This window comes from Heptranchias perlo, chromosome 4 (assembly GCF_035084215.1).
Source record: "Heptranchias perlo isolate sHepPer1 chromosome 4, sHepPer1.hap1, whole genome shotgun sequence".
Classification (NCBI taxonomy): Eukaryota; Metazoa; Chordata; class Chondrichthyes; order Hexanchiformes; family Hexanchidae; genus Heptranchias; species Heptranchias perlo.
The window spans coordinates 78,811,414-78,833,226 of NC_090328.1; the positions used below are offsets into that span (position 1 = coordinate 78,811,414).

Here is a 21,813-nt window from a genome sequence, read left to right on the forward strand (position 1 = left end):
CCAGTTGGCACCATTTGGAGCAGCCAATCTTAAATCAGAATGATCTGGACTGAAATTGAATTGGTACGGAGCTGTTTGAAGTTTGTGTATCTCATTTCAATTTCAGTGGAGTGTACCACCGCTTGATCGTTCGAATCCAGCTGCTGCTTTTCTACTTTGAGTGCTTCTGAAAACTATGGAACCTGTTTTAAGTCTGAGGTATTGATGGCTTCAGGCCAACGCCCCAAAAAGCTAAATCGCACCTGCAGTTCTCTACAATTCTGAGTGTAAATTAAAAATTCACCAGCGTATAAGATAGAAAATCCATCTTTGTCCATCTGCACAAGTGATTCTTGCTGGTCGCTGGAAGTGGCCATTTCTTGAGCAATTAACAAAGGTATCACTAAACAACGTCAAACAGGAGTATCTCTCCATTCACAGTGCCCAAAATGCTGTTCCACAAAACTAAAACTATTAGTACCCCTCTCTTCTTTAAGACTCTCCTTAAAACCTGTCTCAGGTTTGGTCACCTGACCTAATATCTCCTTATGTGGCTTGGTGTCAAATTCTGATTGATAACGTTGTTGTGAAGCGCCTTGGGATGTTTTACTACATTAAAGGCGCTATATAAATGTAAGTTGTTGTTTCATCCCTGTTTGTTCACCTTTCTCTCTCTCATACACATCTGTGTGCTAAAGTTAGTTGGATAACTCACTCACGTCATTAACCTCTTAAAAAAATGCTGAGAAATAAATTGATCTCCAAAGTTTTCGTTTCTTTTATCTAACTACAGTACTGCTGTAACGGGAGAAGGCTTCCTCTATGTGCTGTGTGCAGCAAAATCATAATTTACTGTTTTGCTACAAATAACACAAGGAAGTCTTCCGCCTTGTTGGTTAATGAACATCTGTCAATTGGATCAACTATTTTTATAATTGATTGGAATACATATACATGTAATACTCTCTTTAATATTTAGACCGTGGACACGGGAAAGTTAATGGAAGAAGAGAATCAAGACTCGGCGATGCAATCTGATGAAGGGAACAAGCCCACTAAAAGAGTGTCAGAACAATTTTTTGACTTTAGCAGTGACAGTGAGACGGAGCCTTTGATTATGACAAAAATGAAAAGTAGTAAAGCTGGGCTGGTGGAAGCCAGTCACAATGCAGATAACCGGGGACAGCTCACATTGCTCCAGTGTGGGTTTTCCAAGCTCCTTGAGAGGAAAGCAGGTACTAGAGAGGATTTCAGTGAGAGTGACTGCAGTTCTGATGATTTGAGTGCCCCTGCAGCAAAGGGAAAGCACATGCCCAACTACCTGGTCTCAGAGGCCTACTCAGATGCTCAGCCTATAAAAGGGAATCATGGACTCGTTCAGCAGGCAAGACAAAAGCTTTGTCAAAACTGGAGCACTTCTAGTGAGTCTGAGGGAGAGGCTGAATTAAGAAACAAATACAAGCATCATGGTACTTTAGAAAATGTTGCTATTGCCACGGAAACCGACAACAGCACAGAAGAAAGCGATGATGTCATCCTTCCTTCACAAGTGTTGGGACAAAAGAAAAAAGTGCTTGCCAAGAAGAAATCTAAACTTAACTTCCTGTCAAAAGATTCTGAGGATTCGGATGACGAAAACTTCACAAGTATTTCCTGTAAAGAAAAGGCCTTGTTGCCCTGTAAACACTCAGGATTTCCTGGTGTAAAACCAGGCATCATTGATGATTGCCCCAAGATAACAAAGAATAAACCCTTGAGTCATTCTGCCAAATTAAAAGAACTAGGCAACATCAGTGATGAGTCTGATGACATTGAAATATCTATAGAATCACCAGGGAAATCATCCAGTGAATCTGAACACAGAGCGGAAGGAGGCAGAAAAAGCCTTTACAGTAAATCTCGAGTCCTTCTTAAAAAAGTAACAGCACAGCACAAGACCAGTAAGGACTGTGAAAACATTGAACAGTTTTCATCCTCTGGAGATGATGTTCCCACCAAACGAATCCGGTTCAGTGCAAACAGAGAAATGGGAAAAAGTAGCAGAAAGCCTGAGTGCAGCAAAGTTCAGCTTCAGCCTGAGAAAAGGCCAAGTGGAATTGCTAAAGGTGAAGATGGAAAACAGAGCCAAAGTCTTGAGGAGCAGTTCTCATCAATGGACAGATTGCTAGGTAACAATAAATCTTTCTGAGAGGGATGCAAAGTCAGGATGCTTGTTGTCTATGAGAGTTAAAAATATATTACAGATTAACATTGCATTCACTTCACAAGGCCAGTGTTGGGGTGAAGTTGAAACCACTTTGCATTGACACTAAACTTGAAGTGTAAATCAAATGTGAAGGCTCAAACTGACTCCAAAGTGAAGCATGGTGAGACTCCCCCCTCTTGAAACTAGATAGGCTGCATTTACGCTGTGAGGTAGACATTGATATGCTTTGCCCCCATTTTTTGGGAGTAAAACGAGCACAAAGCATACCAATTATTATGAAGTGGGATAGCCTGTGGCAATCTGCGCAGGGATTGGTTCCACTGCTAAACTCATGGGGCCCATTTTTTAAGTGACCCGATTAGTGGCCCAACACCTGTTATAAAGGAGCCCGGGTACAATTAGTTACAACGAGAGGAGCAGATGTTGGACCTGCCCAGCTCAGGAATCTTCAGCAACCCCTGTGACCGCCAACCAAATCTAGGTTTTATTTTATTTTTTATTTTTTTTAATTCTGTAGCGCCTGGAGGAGCAGGAGTGCTCCCCCCCACCTCCACAGTCCTGGTGCAGGCCACTCGCCCTGAATAGCGTTGCCATCTCTGGTTGGACGTATTCCTGGAGATCTCATCACATGACCTCCTGCCTCCAACCACCCTGTCAAGTCAAACAGCTTTTTATCCTTGTCCAATATTTTTATAACTAATAAACAAACATCTTCAAAGAAATTGAAAGAAACACGCTGTCCTAAATTTTAACCCGGAAGAACAGGTGGGTTGGGGTTAGGGGAGACAGTAAAAATTTTAAAAATCTAAAACCTGACCCCAACCCACCTACGACTGGTTTTAACGAAGGAGGGACAAGGGGCGGGCGACCAACCCGCTCTCAGCAGGCAGGTCGGTCACTGAAAGCTTTCAAGGATGCTGCAGGCCTCCATTTTTATGGCTTTTTTATTTTTAACTCCTGGGACTGGAACTCCCAGGTCTTCTGCTTCACGTCACTTCAGAGGAGGCGAGAAGGCCCGAAACAGCAGGTAAGTGCCTTTTTCGCATGTTTGTGGGCCAGGGTGAGCAAGAGAGCTTCCCCCAGGCCCAACAAGCTTACCTGCAGCGACCCTCCCCCCCACATGACGCCGGACCCCAATGACCCTGGATCCCCCCCATGACTCCCAACCCCCGATGACTGCTGACTCCCCCCCCTCCCACACCGATGACTCCGGACCTGCACCCCCGAAGACTCCGGACCCCCCCAAGACCCCTGACCCTGACCCCCCCAATGACCCCATCCTCCCCCACCTCCCGTGACCGACCCCCCCCCCCCCCCCACACCCATCTAAGACTTACCTTCTCGTACCCACTTCCTGCCTCTTACGTCAAAATCGCAAGGATCCATACTTCCGGGTTTCCCGTCAGGAATTCCCCCCCCCCCCGCCTCGCTCTCTTTCCAGCTCCATGTTAAAACTTAGGCCATTGTTTTTTAATGTCCCTATGATTTTTCTCCTGGGTTGCTCGCAGCAGTGTCCACTAGAATAATCCTTAATTCCTGGAAACTTCAGGACAATCCTGGAGGGTTGGCAACCTTGGCCCCAAATATGTAGATGAGGCCCGAGGAACAATTCCTGGCAATCCTCAGACTTCTTGGTTCAGGCACAAGCTGCCTTTGCAGCGCTGAGTCTGTGCCTTAAATCTACCCCTATAACTGCAATGTCAGTGCAAAGCAAAACTACAGTTGCAGTGTGAATGCACCATAAGGTCTGCAGTGCTGAATTTCTATGACGCATAAGCACCTCAGCTAGGATAAAAAAGGAGAAGCAGCTTGGTGCTCCAAACTTTAAAACAAATTGATGCCTTAATTAGAATTGCTGTGTGTCTCTTCAATTGCAGCAGATACTGGGAATCAGTCAAGTCAGGTCTAAAACAAAATATAAGTCTGGTAAAGATTTAAAATAAAGTTTCCAATAAGTGGTATTAAAGAAGCTATATCCTTGCAGAAGTAAACAACATGTTTTGAATACAGTTGGGTTGGAGTTCTTTTCTGAATAAATCCAAGGATGTTTGACAAAAAAAATAGTATATCAGAATCCAGAAGTTGCATTGACAGTTAAGCCTCTTATTTGATTGAAAAAGATAGATGATTGACTTATTAGATTGCTTGGAGAATGATTATTGAGAAAGATATTTTATAATTTGTAAATAATAAACGTAATTCCAGTTGAAAGTAAGGGGAATTCCAGATTGTTTTGGTTGAGTCAATGTGTAATGGTTTAACATTCAAATTAACCAAGAGTGAATGGATGCTTTTCAAAACATTATCCCTTTTGCAGGAACATACCTATGTGTAGATGCAGTGTGAATCACACACGGCCTGAGACACTAATCTCCTGGTATTGAAATTGGGGGGGGAGGTGGGTGGACTTCACAAAACAAATTATATTTCAATGGAAGAGGATTGGAATCTAGACTTTGAGATCTAATTCAAACCCAGCCTCTATTTATATTAGCAGCCTGGCTTTACCAAAGAGGGTGGGTTTCTAGCCTCAGACATGTTTTCTGGGGAAGCAAGAAATAACTGGCTGCGCTGGGGTTCGGTTCCTTCATCACTCAAGCACGTCTTGGGTCAACCGAGGAGCACCATAGTGCATTTTAATTAATAATTCTTTTATCAGTGGCAATGTCGATTTGAGTTTAACCCAACTGGATGAAAGCAAGGGAAAAGATAAACTGGAAAAAGTTACACATTTGTATGAAACTGTCATGCAAGATCAATGACTTGATTTCCTGAGGAATTCTTGCTTCTTTAAAGATGTTTAAGTGACAGGGTTACTGCTAACTGATATTTAATGTTTCACTTGTTAGGTGATGTGCAGGAAGTGGCTTTCATTCACTCAAACCAACGTGTGATTGGATCCAGCAAGGCTGAAAATCAAATGAGTCATACTGCAATTCGTGACGTATTTGAGCTAAAACAGTATTCCCAGATTCCTGCCAATGTAGCAGTCCACACTCGTAAGGTAAGACAGAAAGCAAACAATATCATTTATATATGTATATATATATATATATGTGTATATGTATATCCATCTCTTCTGGTTTATGGTGATCCATTGACTAGAAATGAAAATATGTCAATATAGTCACAAGACTGGATTTAGGCCTGGCCCTGTTTGTTGCTTCTACATCCTGTCAAGAAATATGTTAAAACTGTAGCCCTCAAAAGAAGCAAATATTACATACTGCCTATTTTCTACACAAATATATGTGATGTGTGATCCATACAGATTCAGCTGATGATTGTTACAGTAAATTGTGTAGTATTAATCAGACTGGTCTACACGAGTGTCTTTATATTTCAATATGCTCTTGACTTTGATGACATACTATAAAGATGGCTGCCTTCATTTCTTACATGATCTTGGAAAAATGGCTTTATGCCATTCTATTTTATTCATGAGTTTATGGAAGTTCATCAATAAAGCTTAATAAATCCTGATTAACAAGGGAGTCAAAGGTTATAGTAGGTTGGTGGGAAAGTAGGGTTGAGGTCACAATCAGATCAGCCATGATCTTATCAAATGGCAGAGCAGGCTCGAGGGGCCGAAGAGCCTACTCCTGCTCTTAATTCGTATGTTCATAAATTGTCTTTCTGGCTTTCAGAATTATCCAAATGCCGTAGGGAGTTAATACCGGTCCTGAGATGATCTGACTAGAATTTCACGAGTTTGGCTTTCTCAAATTCGTTTTCCAATGTGCATTTCCTGCTCTCAGCAGTGCTTTTAAGTGTGCTGGAAGAACCCTTTTCCTTAATTACTGTAAGAGTAATTTTTTTTTCTTTTTAGATTCTTTTAATATGTGGATTTTTCTTATTTTAATAAAACTACAGTATCTGTGTCACAAGGGATCAATTCAATCTACCTGTCGCAAATGCATCTGTCCATGACAGTATTGGTAGGAGTGACCACCGCACAGTCCTCGTGGAGATGAAATCCCGTCTTCGCACTGAGGACACCATCCAACGTGTTGTGTGGCACTACCACCGTGCTGAATGGGATAGATTCAGAACAGATCTAGCAGCTCAAAACTGGGCATCCATGAGGCGCTGTGGGCCATCAGCAGCAGCAGAATTGTATTCCAGCACAATCTGTAACCTCATGGACCGGCATATTCCTCACTCTACCATTACCAACAAGCCAGGGGATCAACCCTGGTTCAATGAGGAGTGTAGAAGAGCATGCCAGGAGCAGCACCAGGCGTACCTAAAAATGAGGTGCCAACCTGGTGAAGCTACAACTCAGGACTACATGCATGCTAAACAGCGGAAGCAACATGCCATAGACAGAGCTAAGCGATTCCACAACCAACGGATCAGATCAAAGCTCTGCAGTCCTGCCACATCCAGTCGTGAATGGTGGTGGACAATTAAACAACTAACGGGAGGAGGAGGCTCTGCAAACATCCCCATTCTCAATGATGGCGGAGTCCAGCACGTGAGTGCAAAAGACAAGGCTGAAGCGTTTGCAACCATCTTCAGCCAGAAGTGCCGAGTGAATAATCCATCTCAGCCTCCTTCCGATATCCCCACCATCACAGAAGCCAGTCTTCGGCCAATTCGATTCACTCCACGTGATATCAAGAAACGGCTGAGTGCACTGGATACAGCAAAGGCTATGGGCCCTGACAACATCCCAGCTGTAGTGCTGAAGACTTGTGCTCCAGAACTAGCTGCGCCTCTAGCCAAGCTGTTCCAGTACAGCTACAACACTGGCATCCACCCGACAATGTGGAAAATTGCCCAGGTATGTCCTGTCCACAAAAAGCAGGACAAATCCAATCCGGCCAATTACCGCCCCATCAGTCTACTCTCAATCATCAGCAAAGTGATGGAAGGTGTCGTCGACAGTGCTATCAAGCGGCACTTACTCACCAATAACCTGCTCACCGATGCTCAGTTTGGGTTCCGCCAGGACCACTCGGCTCCAGACCTCATTACAGCCTTGGTCCAAACATGGACAAAAGAGCTGAATTCCAGAGGTGAGGTGAGAGTGACTGCCCTTGACATCAAGGCAGCATTTGACCGAGTGTGGCACCAAGGAGCCCTAGTAAAATTGAAGTCAATGGGAATCAGGGGGAAAACTCTCCAGTGGCTGGAGTCATACCTAGCACAAAGGAAGATGGTAGTGGTTGTTGGAGGCCAAGCATCTCAGCCCCAGGGCATTGCTGCAGGAGTTCCTCAGGGCAGTGTCCTAGGCCCAACCATCTTCAGCTGCTTCATCAATGACCTTCCCTCCATCATAAGGTCAGAAATGGGGATGTTCGCTGATGACTGCACAGTGTTCAGTTCCATTCGCAACCCCTCAGATAATGAAGCAGTCCGAGCCCGCATGCAGCAAGACCTGGACAACATCCAGGCTTGGGCTGATAAGTGGCAAGTAACATTCGCGCCAGATAAGTGCCAGGCAATGACCATCTCCAACAAGAGAGAGTCTAACCACCTCCCCTTGACATTCAACGGCATTACCATCGCCGAATCCCCCACCATCAACATCCTGGGGGTCACCATTGACCAGAAACTTAACTGGACCAGCCATATAAATACTGTGGCTACGAGAGCAGGTCAGAGGCTGGGTATTCTGCGGCGAGTGACTCACCTCCTGACTCCCCAAAGCCTTTCCACCATCTACAAGGCACAAGTCAGGAGTGTGATGGAATACTCTCCACTTGCCTGGATGAGTGCAGCTCCAACAACACTCAAGAAGCTCGACACCATCCAAGATAAAGCAGCCCGCTTGATTGGCACCCCATCCACCACCCTAAACATTCACTCCCTTCACCACCGGCGCACTGTGGCTGCAGTGTGCACCATCCACAGGATGCACTGCAGCAACTCGCCAAGGCTTCTTCGACAGCACCTCCCAAACCCGCGACCTCTACCACCTAGAAGGACAAGGGCAGCAGGCGCATGGGAACAACACCACCTGCACGTTCCCCTCCAAGTCACACACCATCCCGACTTGGAAATATATCGCCGTTCCTTCATTGTCGCTGGGTCAAAATCCTGGAACTCCCTTCCTAACAGCACTGTGGGAGAACCGTCACCACACGGACTGCAGCGGTTCAAGAAGGCGGCTCACCACCACCTTCTCAAGGGCAATTAGGGATGGGCAATAAATGCCGGCCTTGCCAGCGACGCCCACATCCCGTGAACGAATAAAAAAAAAGTCTAGCAAACTTTCTGAGAGCAGGGACAAGAGGTGGGAAGTAAATGAGATAGACTGATCCTAGCAATATGAGTGGCAATTTGTCCAAAGCAGTGTTACTCTGATATTGTCCAACTTGTTCATTTTAAATAAAAAACTGAGGAATTGTCTGAAGGTTTATATGATGTCGACTGGACATTCGAAAATCTTTTGAAGTACAGCATGGGTAGATTGGCAACAGTGTGTTGGGGTCTCTTTTTAAATGAAGCTGTGTTCACCAGAATATTTATTTCCCTGTTTAATAAAGGCTTTTTTTGGGGAGGCAAGAAACATTTCTATTGTCTTCCTTTGTAAGTGAATTACTTGATGCAAAGTAAATATTTTTTTTAAAGCAAAAGTAAAGTGAATTACAAAGATTGCCACTCTACTCAAGATTGTTTTCTATGGCAAGAGAAATGTGGCAACAAGGAGGAGGTTCCAATCTCCCACCGCCCACCACTTCCTGCTAGCTGTCATATTTTATTTCTGCATCATGAATTTGGGCCAAAACATAGTCAGAGACTAGGGGGTCGATTTTAGGATGGCCGAGCGGCTGCGTTCGTGGCGGGGGGGCTCTGCAAATTCGGGATTCCCGGGGCGGATCCGGAGCCTGGCTCCAACCCGCCCACTTCCGGGTTCCCTAATGTCGCGCTTAGGTGCGCGCACAGACCCCCACATGCGGGACTCCCACCGGCAATTAAAACCGTCGAGATCCCACTTAAATCAATTAATTTGATAGTTCAGGTCATTTGCAGACCTGATCGGGAGGATATTTTAGGAGGGGTGGGATTTTCATGTCAACTGAGCGTGTTTCCCCTACTGGGGGAAACACTCCCAGTTGCAACAGACATGTTGCAGCCACCAGCCTGTGGGAGCTGCAAAGGTCCATTTGACAGGTGGTGGGGGGAGATCTTCACTCATTGCAGGAGGCCACTCTGTCACTTTGGACAAAGTTTGGCCTGCACCATCCTCCTCCTAACACTAAAATTCACCAACTTGGAACCTCAACCCCGGTGTGCAGACACATTTACCTACCTTGCGGACCCCCTCAAACGTACATCTTCTGGATGGGGGCCGCCATAGCTGCAGTCATGACCTCCTCGGAGGACGAACAGCATCACCAGCCTCGCCGGACACGCCATCCACCTCAGACACGTAGAGCTCCACAACACAGTGCTGTGACACATCCACCTGCACAGCAGGAGGGAGGGCAACCGCAGAGAGAGATGCGTCGCAGAAGGCACTACCCTCGCCACAGGGTCTACAGACCGAGGCTCAGCTTCCTACACCTCTTTGAGGAGCAGTGCATACGGAGGCTCATAGTCAGTCGCCAGGTAGTCGCGGACATCTGCAGCCTCCTTCATGCCGAGCTGCTCCCGGATGGACCGAGCAGCATCTTCTTACCTGTCGCTGTCAAAGTCACCACTGCCCTCAACTTCTTCGCCTCCGGATCCTTCCAGGGTGCCACCGGGGACATCACCGTGGTCTCTCAGTCGTCTGCCCACAAATGCATAAGGCAGGTCACCGACGGCTTGTTCTGCAGGGCCTCGCACTATATCAACTTCCCCATGGATGACCTCAGCCAGATGGAGAGGGCAGTGGGATTCCACGCTGTGGCTGGCTTCCCAAGGGTGCGGGGTGTAATCGATTGCACCCATATAGCAATACGAGCACCTCCACACGAGCCAGGACTGTTCATCAACAGGAAGGGCTATCACTCCATGAGCACTCAGCTCATCTGGGACCACCACAGGAGATTCCTTCACGTGTGCACCAGATACCCTGGCAGCTACCACAATTCCTTCATCCTCAGGGAGTCCAATGTCCTGCCCCTCTTCCACGCACCCAACACCCGCAAGGGCTGGCTCCTCGGGGACAAGGGATACCTCCTGCACACGTGGCTTATGACACCTCTGAGGAACCCCACCACCGAGCCACAACATCGATATAATGACAGCCACATCGCTACCAGGTCTACAATTGAGCAGGCTATAGGGCTGCTTAAGATGCACTTCAGGTGCCTTGATCATTCTGGGGGAGCGCTGCAATACGCGCCACACAGAGTGGGACGTATTATAGTTGTCTGTTGTGCCCTGCACAACATGGCACAACAGAGAGGGGTGCTGCTGGAGGAGGCCACCCCTATTGAGGAGGAGGAGGAGGCCGAGGAGGAGGAGCAACCCATGGTCGGAACAGCGGCTCACCTGGCTGCTCGTGAGGCCAGGGAGCCACTGATATGTGAACAGTTCTCCTAACATCAGATTGTGTGAAGAGTCCAGTCCTCATCACCTGGACAGAGGAGCGGCCACACCTGCCCGCTCCCCCGCCCCCTGCACAGAACAGTGGTGCAACTACACCTACGCCCACTGTAGAATGACCCAGTGGGTGGCATCAAGTGTGCGTGTTCATGGTGAACCTCATGAAAGGGACTTATTGCACAAGCCAGTCAAGAATGGGCAAGACATGGCAATAGTAGCGATAATAATAAGATTTATTGTGAATGTGAAAGAAAACAAATATAAATAAAAAAACATGACAAATTGTCAAACACCCTTGTGCATCCCCTTTGTGCTCACATAACCTTTGGCTTATGCTTCCTACTACTCCTACGTGGTGCTTCCCCTGTGGCTGTAGCAGAGGTAGTGACAGGTTGCTCTTGTTCATGTCCTGACCGATTAGATGCTTTGCGCAGACGCCCTCTGGGTTTCGGTGCCTTGATTAGACCAGAACTGAGAGGTTATACCTATCAGGAAAGATTGAACAGGCTGGGGCTCTTTTCTCTGGAAAAGAGAAGACTGAGAGGTGACCTGATAGAGGTCTTTAAGATTATGAAAGGGTTTGATAGGGTAGACATGGAAAAGATGTTTCCACTTGTGGGGGCGACCAGAACTAGGGGCCATAAATATAAGATAGTCACTATTAAATCTAATAGGGAATTCAGAAGAAACTTCTTTACCTAGAGAGTGGTTAGAATGTGGAACTCGCTACCACAAGGAGTAGTTGAGGCGACTAGCATAGATGCATTTAAGGGGAAGCTGGATAAACACATGAGGGAGAAAGGAATAAAAGGATATACTGATAGGGTTAGGGAAGGAGGAGGCTCGTGTGGAGCATAAACACTAGCATGGACCTGTTGGACCGAATGGCCAGTTTCTATGCTGTACATTCCTTGTAATTCTATGTAACCGAAAGCTTTCACTCTGCAGACAGGAGATTTTCTGAGCCTTTCCAGACAACTGTAAATACAACATCTATATTGCGAACATTGTTTTCTTTTAGCATGTTTCAAAATTAATTTTTTTAAATGAATCTCGCTGGAAGTGTCTTTTTTTTAAAAATCAGATATTTTCAAAATAAAGTATATTTAATATTTTTTCATCCTGTCTGATTCTGTTTTTTGATGACCGTGTTTAATATTTTTGTTTAAGTAGCCAGAACTGGTGACATCTTTGGTGAAAGTAACTCAGGTGTTACTCAGCCTGATCTCAGTACTTACCTTATAATACTTGTAGATGGATGTTTAATCAAACCTTAAAAGTTGTCACTCTTATTCAACAATTAGAAGGTTTCATTTAGGTGCTCTTTGGCTGGAACCCCTTTCTTTTGTTGATTATGTATGGAAATGTGTCCATCTTCCTATATCCATTAAATCTCAGGAGTTCATTTTATTTCACTAGATTTTCATCATAAAACAAGAATACAACTGCCACTAAAACTTGGCACTGCACTGTATACTTTGCACACATTCTTAGTAGTCATACTCAATATAGCTCACAAACTTCCTTTACTTTGGGGGTCAATGGTTAATCTTTATATTAAATAACACATTTGAGGTAGCTACAAGTTGGGCTGCTTTTACTATAACCTTGTTTTAATTCTGATACTGGCAGACTGATTTTCCATAGATGTACAAGTCTGATGCAGGCCTTCCAGAATTGAACTGAAGCAAAGCCAATGTAAAAACAACTTTGATGTACAATTGATGTGTGTTCTGATGGATGTGTGGCGCGTATTGCAGTATCAATGTAATAGACTGCATTATTATAAGACAGCGTATCACTAGATCCTGCTTTTTTATGCTCAGAATTAAGCTTGTCAACTTTTTTAAAAAATATTATTTTGGTGAACACAACTAGCAGCAATACCGCTCTCTCTTTGACTCCACACGGCTTTCTGGTGTTCTCTGTGAATGTTTTCCTTGCATGAAACAAAAGTAATTGGGGTCACCAACTAAGTAGGTTAGGCACCAGAATAGGCCTTTGTACGGATCTCAGCAGGGTTCCATATTAACTTTATTCCCAACTAGCGCAGAGTGCTCCTGAAACACCAGAACCAAATGTACTTCTGTTTCCTCCTCTTGGTACGCTGCATGGAGTTGTTGGGTTGGTTAATAATTCTGCTGAGCCATGTTTGTTTTTCAATCTTTTTTATTCTTTCTCTTGATAGCTTAAACCATCTAGGGGACATTGTTAAAGCTTTTCAATACTGAAGGAAGATTTTAGTCTCCAAAATAAAGTAAAATGAATGACCTATAAGAGGCTGCAAATGAAGAAATGTTCATTTCTCTGATCCTCTTCAGTAGAAGTTTCCAAGAAGCAACCTGATAGCTGCAGTGATGTAGAACTGATGCAGTCTCCCGTGTCCTTCCAACTCATGGTATTCCAAATGATATGGATGAAAAGAACACATTGCATATGCAATGAACAGAGTCAGCAATATGGTTCACTTCCCCTTGAACTGGCAATTGTGCCAATATCAATATCCTTAACTGGTCCTTCACTGACAGAATCCATCTCCTGCTGCCAGCGGCCAGGTTTGGAACAGTCTGTGAACGGGAACATGCGCGAAGACCAATTTCTGATTTTGCTGCCACTTCTTTCCCAATTATCACTGATGTAATCCTTTACACCAACATTACTTTACAGACCGAAGGGAAGATTTGTAATGGCTATTGGCAAACAGGGTTGCCACTGTGTCAGCCAATAGGTCAGATGGACACGCCATATTCAATAGTGAATGTGTTTGGCGGAGTTAAAGAGTATTATGGTTCCGTGATCTCTAGCAAGCTGTTTGCTGTTGAGTTGTATCGAAGGACAAGTACCATGTGGTGGTTCACATTTTTTTTAAGGTGGCCATACAAGCCGGAACTTGGGGTACTTACCTTGTCAGCATTTGTGCAAATAACCAAATTAAAAGCCCCATGTAGCAAAGTGGGTGTTCGAAGATAGTAAGAATGAGGGTACATCGCTTAAGACATCAAGCCAATCCCCCTGCATGTTTTAATCACTCATTCAGCAATTTAATCTAAAAGAAATGGCAGAAAATCCTTAACAAAACTATGTATTTTATACAACTGCAACTAGATTATATAAAACGCACGTCTCTGATTGAAATGCATCAGTGGATTGATTTGTTCCAGTGGTCAGGTCATTAAGGAAAACTAATTGGGGAACATTGGGGGGAATTTTAACCCCCTCCACCCGCCCTCGGACGGGTGGGAGAGGGTTAAATGGGAAACCCAACCCCCAACCTGCTGCGAACGCACCTACTTCTGTTTTGACCCGGGCGAGTTGGGGGGCAGGCGACTAACCCACTCTCGAGAGGTGGGTCGGTAATTAGAATATGTTAATGAGGCTGCGTGCCTCAGATTTAACAGCCATCTGGATTTAACTGCTGTGGGGACTCAGGAAACCCCGCAGCTAAAGGGAGACGAGAAGTGTTGGAACCAGCAGATAAGTGCTTTTCTAGCACTGCTTGTGGGCCAGGAGGAGAAGGAATGCCTCCCTCCCACCCCAAGCTAGCCTGCCACCCTCCCTGCGATCGGCTGATCCCTTGTCCCATGATCTCCACCCCCCCCCGCGATCCAATGACACCCCCCCCCCCCCCGCTATCTGATTTCTCTCTCTCTTCTGCCCCCCCCCTCCCACCCCGCGATCACTCCCTCCCTCTTCTCCGGTTCCCAGCTGCAGCCTTCTACAGCAGGACTTCCAACCAGTCAGCCTCTCAATCCGGCCAGCTGCCGGGCTGGAAACAGAGAGAAAAATTTAAATGACGTCCTGCCATTAAAGTCAGTAGTATCTCCATGTTTCCTGTATTTTTGGGTTTCTCGGCCGCTGACAGTCGCCCCCGCTCCCTCCCCATTATTATCAGGGTCTTTATTTCAGGATTTTGCATTATGGTGTTGTACTTGACTTAGGAATTCTAAACAATGTGAGGTGAATGGGAAGAGATTTGGGAATTCTGTGCTTGGATCAATTACTTGTTTATCTGGAGTTGGCAGAACATTGAATCCTGTGTCACTTTTAAGACCATATTCTTCAAGGTATTTAACTTCTGTTTTTATTTACTTGCTTCAGGAAGCTGACGATGTGCTTGGTTCCCCTCAAAAATCCTTCCAGCAACACCAAACAAATGAAAGTCAAAAGTTACCCCCCCTCTCACTTGTGCATCCTGTCACACAGACGGAGAGGATGGTCCACCGAGCAGGTGGCACCATCTTCTTGATTGGAGAAACACCCAAAAGAATCTGTAGGTGAGTGAACCAGAAGGCAGAGGTCAAAAAGGCCTCGCTTCCTCTCTGTTAAGGCAGCTGTACTCATTATCTCTTTTCCTGGTTATATGATACTTTTACCTGAAGGTGACACTTCAGGTGCTTCTTTTTCTTTTGTACGTGTGAGAGTCCAAAAAGAAATTGAACACTCTGGTAATGTGATCTTGTGAGCACAGACCATTCTCAACAAGAGCACTGACCTAATGTAATTTCCAAATAAAGGACAGCTGCTGAATACATGTACACGAAATGCTTAACCTGTTCTTCCACTGACCATTTTGTTTCCATTCAGGTTCGTAAAGCCCTATTTAACAGTGGTAGAGATAGCAGAGTGCAGGGCCTGTCAAAGGCAGTTGCACCTGCAGATTTGGGCAAGGAATGCAGACTGGGTAGCAGTGGTTCATTTTCAGAAACAGACCAGTACTTTTCCAGAAGCTATTGTGTTTTCTCTCATTTCTGATTATATTGTCACATCACGTTCTCTGTGAATCTGATCTTTGTAAGGAACGTTGTACAGGATTTGGAGCTCCTTTTTTCACACTCTCCCTCTCTAAATCACTGATTCAAGAAGCCTTGTTTTGACAGCCATCACTATAATACAATAATTGAGCAATAATGAATGAGAAAGCATGAATTGATTATATGGTAAATGACAATTGAGCCTTTATTTGTAATCATGGGTGAGCCGAAAGGCCACATATGTGTCCTGGTCAGTTTTTTGTTTGTGTTCAGCTGTTCAGCGGTGCTGTGCTGAATAATGCACACAGCCCACACAGGTTCTGAAGGCTGGGATGCAGATACAGCAGTCTCTTCTCGAGACCCGGTGGTGCAGCTGTGCAAGCATTCCCTGCAAACACTTTTTTTCTCGCCCACCATCACAGAAGAAGCTTGCAAATAGGATTAGCCATGGATCTGAAAATAATACCAACATGTTAAACTGGTAGTAAGTGAAAGGAAACTTTTCTTTTTATTGCTGTGGCTCTGTTACTAATCTGAGAGCTACATTGTGAATATTTATTTTGAATTTGTTAGTTGAATTTTTAGACTTCCTGTGCCATTGCTAACTGGAATAAAAAGCACTGGATCCCATGTCTGAATGACAGCTGATCCAGCTGGAGGGAGGGGGGTGGGGTAAGAGAGAGAAAAAGGAGGTGTCAGGAAAAGTCCAGCATTTCGTTATCACTGCAGGCTAACTGGTAATAGGACTTCCTGCATCCTGGTTAGACAAACATAACCACTTGCTTATAAACACGTTCTGGTGCCCGTCACCATGGAATTGTAGTTTAAATCAGCTTGAGAACAGAAAATGTTCACGGTCTTTCCTAAAGTGAAACCTCAAAGGATCTTGCTGAGGCGCCTGGTCATGTCCTGTACATACATTCTGTGTAAATAACGTATAGAACCGTGGCTGATTGGGAATAAGTAATAAGATTGAATTTAATAAAAGAGGTTCCAGTGGCTTTATAAACCATGAGCTTGAAGCTTGAATGGCTTCTGGTTTGTTCTTTAAACAAGGTTTAAAGTACAGCTCTATTGCTCAGCTCTTATCATCTATTATTTTCTTACAATACATGTGTGCTGTGACCTGTAAAATAGACCACAATATTGACACTTAGAAGTTGCTTTGAAATGAAGATTAAACTGAGAGAGGCCATTATCATCTCATGCCTCCTGAATAATGTGGTCAAATTATTTACAGAGAACAAATGGAAATGATTTGGCCAAATCTTGCTGTAAAAATAATGGCTTGTTAATGATGCATGCTGTTTTGAATGTGCAAATCGGCCAGCAAGTTCAAGGGGTTAAGAGATATGCTGTGAATTGCAAATCTCCAGAATTGCTGGTCGATTTATGCCACTCCGTCGTTTGCTTCATACAAACGGTATTTTGCCCTTAGCCTCCCCTTTATTTTTAAGAACTTGCTGGATTTGCTCATTAATTGTCCATTAAACGCTCCACAGAAAGTTAAGTCTGGTAATTAACAGCATAAGTACCTATTTAACAATGTGAAAATAACCTCTCTGGCCCAGAAATTGAACAATTTAAATTGTGGAGTCTCATTCCTTCAGGTGGTAAATTGTTCTTAAAGATTTAAAAAATTTCAAATTTTAAATTCTTTTCTTACTTTTCGTTTCTGTCTCTTTTTTTTCTCTCTCTTAATCCAATCTTTCTTTCCCTCTCTTTATTTCTCTTTCTGTATCTGATTTGACTCTAATTCACCCTCTTTCTCAGTCATTCTTCTGTTTCTTTCTCAATCCTTAAATCTCATTGATTAAGAAGATACACTGTTGGTCTCGCCATTAACTGAGGTCCCAGATGCCCAGTTGCCTTCGCTGCACGTTTATCAGCTCGCACTTCCAGCAAGTTACGGCGCAAAAAAAATTTGAGCTGAAAGGTGCAGGAAAAGGTCTAAATAACAGCGTATGCTCCAGCAAGATCCGACCCAATTATATTTGGAAGGCAAAGTGATAGAAGTATTAGGATCATATATTGTATTTGTGTAAAGCTATTTGCAGTAGGTGAAAGGGTGATACTAATGTAGGAATTGAAGACCATCACATAATCTCATTGACCTTCAGCTTCTCCCGTACAATGTGCTAGAGTTACAATGAAACTCTTCTCCCCCCCTACCCCAATGTCTCTAACAAAATAACTTTGGGAAACATCTCACCTGAAATCTTTGTTTCAATCAATTCCAAATAGTCCGCGGGAAACCCAACATATCAGGTTAGGAAGGCACTTCAGTTAGTGCCTGGCATAGCTTGGTCAGCAAATACTTTCACTGATGCAACAAAGATCAATGTACTTTTTAATCCCCAGATTCCAACAAAGCAGCTGATCAATTTCTAGTCCAGACCAGGCTAACACTCAGCAGTACTCGGCCAGTACTGAATTTGAAAAGACTGATGTCTTTTGGATCAGCATCCACAAATGAAAAGAACTGTGATGATGGAGGACTTACTGATTAAACCATTGGCTGACATCAGCAGAGTGGTACTTCAATGTCTTCTCAACTTGTGATGTCAACCCGTTGCTGGGGGGCGGGGAGGGGAAGAGGGCAGAAGATAGGTGAAGTGATTTAAACAGTTTCTCCTCGAGAGATTTTAAAGAAGTAGCTTTCCTTTAAATATTGAATTGTTTACTCGATAGTGTTTTTTTTAGGAAAAAGCTCCTGTGTTTCTGTTACAGAAAACAACTCTCTGAAATGGCTGAGTTCTTCAACATGGCCTCGGTGGAAGATTTGGCGAAGCATGTTTTAAGCAGCACCTCACAGCACCGGTTGACAATGCTGAGGGATTTTTACTCAGCCCAGTATCCAGAGCTGAGAGACATCTTGCCAGTCAGGCCCCCAGAATCTGAACTTGAGGGTGATGTCACAGTGGAAAGGTCAAGGGTCTGTAAGGCCACAGACCATTCTGACAGTAGGGATAAAAAAACAATCAATTCTTCTTTGATTCAGGAAGTATCAGGTGGCAGAACAAAAAGTTTTACGAAAAAACATCTAAGAGAAACGGCTGTGTGTTTTGAAACACAAAATGAAGTTAGCTCAGAAAAACATGTCTATAAGTCAAGACTACTTCATATAAAAAATAATAAAGTGTTGGCTGACAGAGCCTTTTCTAGTGATTTTACTGAAGGTGTTGACAGTAGAATCTGTATGGATTATTCAAGTTCTTCAACTACTGCACTCTCAAAGAGTAAACCAGACAGGAATGAGACAAGCTCCAGAGGTGCTGTGAAACTTCAGCAACACCATGAAGAGATAGGTCTACCAGCAGAAGGCTCAAAACGCAAGTCAGATAACAACCAAGAAATAACACAATGCAAAATCGGCTCAATCTCAGAGCTACTTGGTGACACGTCAATACTGGATGCATTGTTTGACAGAAAGAAAACCCTTACTGCACAGCCAAAAAAGGCTTCTGGGCATGTGCCGAAAGGCAAAAGCAAACCTAAAGATTTCTGGGATTTCCTCAATAAAAATAACGATGAGTATGTCAGTACACTAACAGATTTATCTGTGATAGAGAGGTTATGTGAAAGTGCACCAATGAAATCAAAGAAAAGGGGAGAAGAATGGGATGACTCCCTTTGGAAAAAGAATGAGAAGTTTTTGTGGAAAAAAGGTGATCCAGAGAATGATTCCGGTGCCTCAACATCTGGCACATCTTTGGCTGGTTGTTAACCGTGGAAGCGGAACTCTCAAACATTGGATGGGGAACAGTGGCAGAAACTGACAAATAAATGATAGTTTAACAGAGCTAGATACAGTGATTGTAAAAAAAAAAATTCTTGTACAAAAATGTATTTCTGCTTGTTTTACAAAGCTAAGATATTTGCATTTGAAAGGATGGCAGCAGTAATGGATTACGATAAGGAGGACCAATTACATACTGTTGCAAGATGGCCATTTGGGAATTTTTTGCAGTTAGTACTCTGTTTTATATTAGTTGACTTATCGCTCTCAGGGTCTGACTGCTTTTGTCATTTAACATTTTCAGTAAATGGATGCACAGCTTTAATTTTATACAGAGAAGACCATGTCCTTTTTATTGTATTTTAAGTAAATATGAAATGTTACTTGCTGTTTTGCAGTATTGATTGCTGCTTTTGTTGATGAATCTCTAAAACAGTAGAACTATCAGTGTGAGGGAGCACGACACACTGTACTGTCTTGCACCTTTACAGTTTGTACCATTCTTTTTTCCTTAATGACCATATTGAGCTTTCTGGTGCAGGGAACCTTTTTATGAATACGCATGAATGTAGTTGAAAATCCATTCAAATACATGAACTTTAAAACAATAAAACAATAAAGAATACTTTCTGTGCAAGTGTCAAAGATTGATTTCTCAGAAGCTATGATATACTTGTTTAAAGATATTAGGGACATAGGAAGAAGAGTAGGCCATTCAGCCCCTCAAGGCTGAATTAGATCATGGCTGATATGGAGCTTTACTCCATTTACCCACCTTTGTTCCATGTCCATCGATACCCTTACCTAACAAAAATCTATCGATCTCAGTCTTGAAAATTTCAAGTGACCCAACATTCACAACCTTTTGGGGAGAGAATTCCTGATTTTCAATCCCCTTTGTGTGAGAAAATGCATCCTGATTTTACGCCTAGCTCTAATTTTAAGATTATGTCCCCTTGTGCAGGATTCCTCCACCAGAGGAAATGGTTTCTCTATATCTAACCTTTATCATTTTAAAGACTTCGATTGGATTACCCCTGAACCTTCTAAACTCAAGGGAATATATGCCATCCTCATAATTTAACCCTTTAAGCCCTGGTGTAATTCTGGTGAATCTGCACTGTACCCCCTCCAAGGCCAATACATCTTTCCTGAGTCTCGGTGCTCAAAACTGGACACAGTACACCAGATGGAGTCTGACCAAGGCCCTGTACAACTGAAGCATCACTTCCTCACTTTTGTATTTCAACTTCCTTGAGATAAAGGCCAATGTTCCATTAGCCTTTTTGATTACTTTTTGTACTTGTGCACTAGCTTTTAATGATTTCCAAAGATAGAATACTTTTTTTCTGACATATTTTAACCTCCTATATTTAAATTATTAAAAATCTTTTAATCTTATAGTTGATGTTCCATGGCATTGCTCACCGACAAAAAAATGATGAGCATATTTTACTATATTATATGTATTGTAATATATATATACTGCATTATATACATTTCCTGCTATTTCAGCTCCTTGGAATGTTTTTCCGTGTTAAAGATGTTATATAAATGCAAGTTGTTAATTTATTGCTTAGCTGCCTGTACAAATCACTATTCATTTATAATAAATGGGAAGAACATTTTGAATTATGCCTTCCCAATTTAGATTCAATTTTTGAACCTGATATCTTGGTTTTGAAAGGAATTTTTGTTTATTGCTCAAAACAAACAGGTGAAAGAGCTCCATGATGTCACGTCATTGTGATTTATTTCCTGGTCTGGTCATGTGGTTATCAAAGACCAATGACTTAAGATTTTTATCTGCTCCGTTTTTCCCACGAGCCAATCACAAGACTCAAAACCAGTGAGGAGGGACAGAAATGGCCACATGGATGCCAGAGACAAATGAGCTTATTGTATAAGGAGAAACCTGGCAAAACCACACCACAGCCCAGCCTGCCTACACCGCCATTAGGTCAGAACCCTGTCAATAGTGGAACAATCAATTCAATCACATGATTACCGACAGCCAAAGAAATTGGTAGAAAACAATATAAATCTATTTGTGTTTACTATCTTCCACTGAGGTTGCATGCAAGCAGCACGCGATTGCAAAAGTTGTGATCACTATTACTCAAAAGAGGCAGACAGCAATGTTTTTATTATTGATCCACTTTCTGTTATCTCTCTTGATTGCTACAGTTAAAGGGCCACTGTCATCAAAACAATTTATATTGGGTGGCAAGAAGAGCTGTATGTTATTTTCACCTGATGCCACGTGCAACAACTCCTTTGCGCAGAACAGTAGGAGGTTCCAGAATGTCCTTTACTGGTAATTTACAATTTGTGCTGACATGCTTCCTTTCTTGGACCTTTGTATATTACGTGACATAACCGCAGGCTGGAGCCACAGGAAGTTATAGGAAAGACAAATGTCTCTCAAAATTGACTCCAGGGATTGCTTAGAGCACAAAAAGATTTGGAGAAATTATCTTAGTAACTCAAATGCTCAAGCAACGCATTTCAGCAGACGATAGTTAAGGCTTCATTTGAACTTCTGTATACAAAGGGTGGAATTCCAGATGACAGCACAGATTGGGAGAGAGTTTCAGAGGCGGGGAAATGTTACGAGAAGCTTGGCCGCGTGCATTTTATATGTACATTTTGGA

The 21,813-nt window shown here is 43.4% G+C and overlaps 1 protein-coding gene across 5 annotated transcripts in view; it reads left to right on the forward strand.

Moving 5' to 3' along the window:
• Nucleotides 1-19,789, forward strand: part of ercc6l2 (excision repair cross-complementation group 6-like 2) — a 104,431-nt gene extending 84,642 nt beyond the window's left edge. For all 5 annotated transcript variants that reach the window (XM_067983198.1, XM_067983196.1, XM_067983195.1 and 2 more), the window contains 4 exons: nt 959-2,147; nt 5,035-5,189; nt 14,768-14,943; nt 18,151-19,789. In XM_067983198.1, the coding sequence (XP_067839299.1) occupies nt 959-2,147; nt 5,035-5,189; nt 14,768-14,943; nt 18,151-19,147 (2,517 nt within the window). In that variant the 3' untranslated portion in view covers nt 19,148-19,789. The remainder of the gene's footprint in view (nt 1-958; nt 2,148-5,034; nt 5,190-14,767; nt 14,944-18,150) is intronic.
• Nucleotides 19,790-21,813: the final 2,024 nt, after the last annotated feature.